At 45.9% G+C, this 6,000-nt stretch overlaps 1 protein-coding gene across 1 annotated transcript in view; it reads left to right on the top strand.

Moving 5' to 3' along the window:
* Positions 1-593: 593 nt before the first annotated feature.
* Positions 594-6,000, top strand: part of RBM19 (RNA binding motif protein 19) — a 142,445-nt gene continuing 137,038 nt past the window's right edge. Inside the window, exons 1-2 of the mRNA XM_055236336.2 lie at positions 594-795; positions 4,646-4,828. Coding sequence (XP_055092311.1) covers positions 649-795; positions 4,646-4,828 — 330 coding nt within the window. The 5' untranslated portion in view covers positions 594-648. The remainder of the gene's footprint in view (positions 796-4,645; positions 4,829-6,000) is intronic.

Here is a 6,000-nt window from a genome sequence, read left to right as displayed (position 1 = left end):
GCTCAGAGGCCATTTTGGCCAAGATCTCTCAGCTAGAAGATTGGCCAGCTGAGAGTTCCAAACATTAGGAAGGGAGGCAAAATGCTTGTGGGGCTGGGGTTGAAAGCGTAGAGACTCATTGTAGGGCCCTAGGCAGCCCCTAGCTCGAATCTGACTTTCCAATTCATAGTTATAAGACTTTGAGCAAGCTGCTTTACACGCACGATTCCCAGTTTATCTGCCTGCAAAATGAGAGCGTTTATTTCCAACGTGTTCATTCCAAGTATTTACACAAAATGATTTATGTTGGCTGGCAATCTCTCTAAACTTCACTTTCTCCATTTCTACGAGGGAGGCAAGGGTCCCTAATCTTGCCCCCGTTCTCAGGGCAGTCCTAGGACTCAATAATAAAAATAAAATAGGAAAAAGGCGAGAACGCGATTGCCCCGTTGGCGCGACGCTTAACACCGAGCTGACCTGGCGCATGTTAGGGACCAGCGCCCCCTGCCGCCTTCGCCGCTGCATTGGCGTCTCCAGAATCCGCCCAAGACCCTGCGCCTGCGCAAAATGCAAGCGCCCAAGCCCACCCCTTGTGGGGTGTGACTTCTCTGAGTAGCTTTGGCTTAGCCACGCCTACTTCCGGACAGGTCAGGCCGAGGTCTCAGCCACATGACTGTGTTCCGGCTCGGCAAAGATGGCGGCGCCCAGGGAGGTATCGTGAAACTTGGTGGAAGACGCTGTCCAGTCGTGTTGGAATCAAAACAGCGGGGACCCTGCGCCATGTCGCGACTGATCGTGAAGAATCTCCCGAATGGGGTGAGTGCAGAGGCAGGACTTGGGAATCTGAAATGAGACCAGCCGGGAACTGTGAGGTAGGGAAGAGATGCCTGGAGGTGATCGAAGAATTTTTGCTCTGGGGCAGGACTCCGGGCCAATTCTGAACTCAAAGAGGGCGGGATCCTGGGCTTATCCCCATTTGATCCCGAGGAAAGAGGAATAGTGACTGCTTACGGTTTCACGGCCGGTTGTTTGGTACCTGACTCCTAACCCAACTCTTCCCGGGGAGGTGACAACTCCCACCTTGTGGCAAATACCCTGCTCCCACAACCTCTTTCATTCGATCACTGTTTTTTAGTTGTTGACCCGGGACATGGTCCGACACTGTATTTGTATTCCTCTCCCAGTCTGGAAACTGTTGGGGAAGACATGGGGAATATTAATCTGCGGACCTGCGTTCCAATTCCCACTCCCATCCTTAGGGCAAGTAGGAATACGGAGTGGGTAAAGGGCTTTACAGCATTTATCCAGTAAGTGGGGAGTGGTGACCCAGCCATACTTTTTTATTTCCCTGGAGCCCAGCACAGAACCCGACACATGGTAGGCAAAATAGGTGAACGTATGTAATATTAAATGATTAGATGCGGTGGGCTCGAATGGATCGTCCTTTTTTCTCTCTTTCGCTGTTTTTTGTTCTGTTTTGTTTTTTTGTTTTTGTTTTTTTAAACGGATTACTGATCCATCCATCAGGTTAGACAGTGTCTCTTGATGCCTCGCTTTGTGGGATGAGGATTTTTAGCGTAGCTGCACTTCCTTTCCCTCCCAAATTCAGCTTTGCTGTGCTTCAGGTGTAGTTGATTCTCTTATCATTGTTTGTCTTATCTCTTTTTTTTTCTCTCTCTCTCTTGCATGGCTTTTTTTGGTTTTGGCTTTTTTTTCTTTCTTTCTTTCTTTCTTTCTTTCTTTCTTTCTTTCTTTCTTTCTTTCTTTCTTTTTTTTTTTTTTTAACGGAGTCTGGCTCTGTCACCCAGGCTGGAGTGCGGTGGTGCAATCTCGGCAGTCTTGGCTCACTGCAACCTTTGCCTCCCGGGTTCTAGCGATTCTCCTGCCTCAGCCTCCCAAGTAGCTGGGACTACAGGCACGCGCCACCACGCCTGACTAATTTTTGTATTTTTAGTAGAGACATGGGGTTTCGCCATGTTGGCCAAGCTGTTCTCGAACTCCTGACCTCAGGTGATCCACCACCTCGGCCTCCCAAAGTGCTGGGATTACAGGTGTGAGCCACTGCGCCTGGCCCCCATTTCTGTTTTAATGTTGTGAGTTTTTTCCTTTCCTTTTTTTTTTTCTCCTTTGTCAGGTGGGACAAAGGAACTTTTTAACACACAGTTTTCAAAATTCAAACAGTATAGTAGTGTATAACATGGGTAGCAAAGTCTTTTCTCTGTCCTACCTTCCCTCTCTGTCCAGGAGTAACCGTCTTCATCGATTTGTTTTTGGGACTCCTCATATGTATCTCTGTATATTCAAGGAGTGTACTTTCCTCCTTTTGACCTGCCTGTGCCGGTGACTATCTGCTAGGCCTCGACTGTGAAAAATAAGGAATTTAGATCATCTGTTCCTCCTCTCCAGTGTCTGTAATATTCTTGTTTTTAATTCTCCTGTCATAATCTCTGAGTAGTATACTTAAAAATATCTATTACTGATCCATCCATCAGGTTAGACAGTGTCTCTTGATGCCTTGCTTTGTGCGATGAGGATTTTTAGCATGGCTTCACTTCCTTTTCCCAAATTCAGCTTTGTTGCACTTCACAGTGTAGTTGACTTTCCTATCATTGTTTGTCTTATCTCATGAATGAAAGAATAATAAAAACAAGGGCACTTGCGGCTGACACTTGGATAGTTTACTGTGTGCCAGGCACTGTTCCAGGTGCTTTAGGTAAAGTAACATTTAATCCTCACCATATCCCTGTGAGGTAAGTTTTATTTTTACGCCCATTTTAAAGGTAAAGAAACCAAGATACAGTGAGGTACAGGGATTTGCCTGAGGTCACACACTGGTGTAATTTATAGAGCAGGGATTGAATTGAGCAATCTTTAGGGATTGAATTGAGGAAATAATTAGTAGTGAGTACTTGTGATATTGCCAACACTGTAGATAGAGGTGGATAAGCCTGGGTCCTTATTTTTAATGGGACTTGCAGGCTTGCAGAAAAGAGAGGCACCAGATCATTATGATGCAAGGTGCATCATTGACATATGAACCGGGTGCTGTGGGAGCACAGTGAGGGTTGGTTATCTCGTCCATCTAAGGCATCTAAGAAAGGCCTCCTGGAATAGGAGATGATTGAACTGAGAATGAGGAGTTAGCCGGGGCCTGTCTTGGGAAATATCACCCAGAGGGGACAACCAAAGTAAAACCTCGGAAGTGAGAAGGCTGTGAGGAATTTGTCAAAGTGTGGTGCTGAAGAGGTTGGTCAGGGGCAGATCTTGAAGAATTGCATGTTTTCCTTTAGGTGCTCGTCCTTGAGACTTTGGTTCCAGAAAGTCACTGAAAGGTTTTTGGCAAAGTAATGATGGATTCAGACTTGAGCCAGGTCTCTCCCAGGCACCGGGGACTTGAATTCACTGTCTTATATTTCTGAATTGAGTCACAAACCTTGATTCTGTAGGCCTTGGGCAGATCATTTATCCCTTAGGAGTTTCATTTTCTCCTCTATAAAATGTGGATAAAAATTCCTAACTCACAGTGTGATTCAGATTTTGATTAGATCAGTTAGTAAGAAGCTACCTCAGAAAATGACGTCTTCTGGCTGGACTGCCAAGACCTCTAGCTTCTTGCATTTTCAAACTTATTTTGGCTGTTTATGGGGCCCTGAATGTCCCCTCAACTCCACTACCACACACACAAGTATCCCAGTATCTGCTTAGAAAACTGAGTTGAGAGGGTAGCCTGGCTGCAGTGAAGATGGTGAGAAGCCAGGAGCCTGTTTTCCATAGCGTGGGGCTTCTTGATCAAATTATAATAATATTAGTGTGTTAGTTTTTTAGTGCAGCTATAGCAAATTAGCACAAACTTTGTGGCTTAAACAATCCAAATTTGTTATCTTACAGTTTTTAACAATCCGAATTTGTTATCTTACAGAAATCCTAAAATCAAGGCTTTGGCGGGGCTGCAGTCCATCTGGAAGCTGTATAGGAGTATCTGTCCCTTAGCCTTTTTTCAGCTTCTAGAAGCACCTGCCTTCCTTGGTTCATAGCTATATACTCCATATTTGGAGCCAATAGCATAGCATCTTCCAGTCTCTCTCTGTTTCCATCTTCTCTGATCTTCCTGCCTCCCTCTCATAAGGACCCCTGAGGTGACATTGGGCCTGGCTGCATAATCCAGATCATCTCCCCATCTCCACATCAGTCACGGCTGCCAAGTCCCTTTTGCCATGTAAGGTAACATATCCACAGGTTCCAGGGATTAGGATGTGGGCATCTTTTGGGGGGGCTTCATTAACAAAGGTATGTATAGCTTACCATGCCTATTCATTCATTCATTTATTCCGACAAGTATTTATTAGGTGTCTACTATGTAGCAGACATAATACTCCTTCTGTAATTGGCCTTATCCTCATAGGAGCCCCATAGGGTAGGAAGATGTCATTTGCAGCCATTATGAGTCATGATTTCCACATCAGTGAGTGGTTAAGAGACTTTCTCAAGGCCACACAACTCGTGCTAGAGTCAGAGCTGGAACCTGTTGTAACTAGAAAAGTACACTCTGCCCCCTTCATCTAAGGCCACACTTGGAGAATCTCGTGGCCTCAGGTTTCCAGCCCATTTTGTCCCCTTGCTCTGGGGACTTTCCAGTTCGTCTCTCATTCCTCTCACTCTGTCCTAGATGAAGGAGGAGTGTTTCAGGCAGCTGTTTGCCGCCTTTGGCACGCTGACAGACTGCAGCCTGAAGTTCACCAAAGATGGCAAGTTCCGCAAGTTTGGTTTTATTGGCTTCAAGTCCGAGGAAGAGGCCCAAAAGGCACTGAAGCATTTCAACAAGAGCTTCATCGACACATCCCGGATCACAGTGAGTGGGCGGGAGTCTCATCCTTACCTGCCTGTCAAGTGTGACATTGTTTGATCTTTCACTCCACACTTGAGTTCAAAGACCATCCCTCTTCACTTTGTGATGTCTTTGGTTTTCTTCCTCACTGATTCACACACTTTCATGTGCATATGAATCACCTGAGAGCTTATTATAACAGCTTCCTGGGCCCGTCCCCAGAGCATCTGATTCAGTGCATGGAGTCAGGACCCAAGAATTCACACATCCAACAAGCCCTCAGGTGACGCCCATGCTGCTGGTCTGAGGCCCACACCTTGAGAACCACAGCTCTACCCCATCCATTCACTCATGCATTTAGCAAGCACTCAATGATGCTGGGAGTTTAGAGAAAAAGGTGATGCCTCAGCCCCTGTCCTCATGGAGCCAGCTGCCTCTGGGCAGGCAGGGGGCTGACAAGTCAGCAGGCTGCTTTGGCTCAGTGACATCAGTGCTGTGATAGGGTGAGCCCCAGGGACTGTGGGAGAACAAAGATCTGTAGCCTGACCAGGGAGGAGTCAGGAAAGCTTCCTGGAGGAGGGGGCTCCACTCAGGTCACTTGTGTATTTAGTGACTTTGTAAAAACATCTCTAACACTTTTTTGAGAAGTAAAAAACAGATGATGGACAAATACATGCATGTCTCATGTGATCCCATTTAGACACAATTGTATTCCTCCATCCATACATGTATGATAAATGCATAAAAGGCCATAGATAAGATTTGTACCAAAATACTAATCATTCCTCTCTATGAGTAATACGAATTGGAGTACATTTTTTTTAACTTTCATTGTACTTTGGTATATTATTTGAATTTTGTAGCATGAGCACATGTCATTATTACAGAAATAACAAGCCTATTTTGAAAGTGTGCACAAAAGGGATTGTAACTGGCCAGGTGTGGTGGCTCGTGCCTATAATACCAGCACTTTGGGAGGCTGAGGTGGGAGGACCACTTGAAGCCAGGAGTTCAAGACCAGCCTTTGCAACATAGCAGGACTGTGCCTTTACAAAAGTAAAAAAAAAAAATTAGCCGCGCATGGTGACATGTGCCTGGAGACCTAGGTATTCAGAAGGCTGAGACAAGAGGATCACTTGAGCCCAAGAGTTTGAGGCTGCAGTGAGCTATGATCATGCCACTGCAGTCCAGCCTGG

The sequence above is a fragment of the Symphalangus syndactylus genome, chromosome 13, assembly GCF_028878055.3.
Source record: "Symphalangus syndactylus isolate Jambi chromosome 13, NHGRI_mSymSyn1-v2.1_pri, whole genome shotgun sequence".
In the NCBI taxonomy this organism is placed as follows: domain Eukaryota; kingdom Metazoa; phylum Chordata; class Mammalia; order Primates; family Hylobatidae; genus Symphalangus; species Symphalangus syndactylus.
Note: the sequence above shows the minus strand (reverse complement) of the source record. Positions and strands in the feature narration are given on the sequence as shown.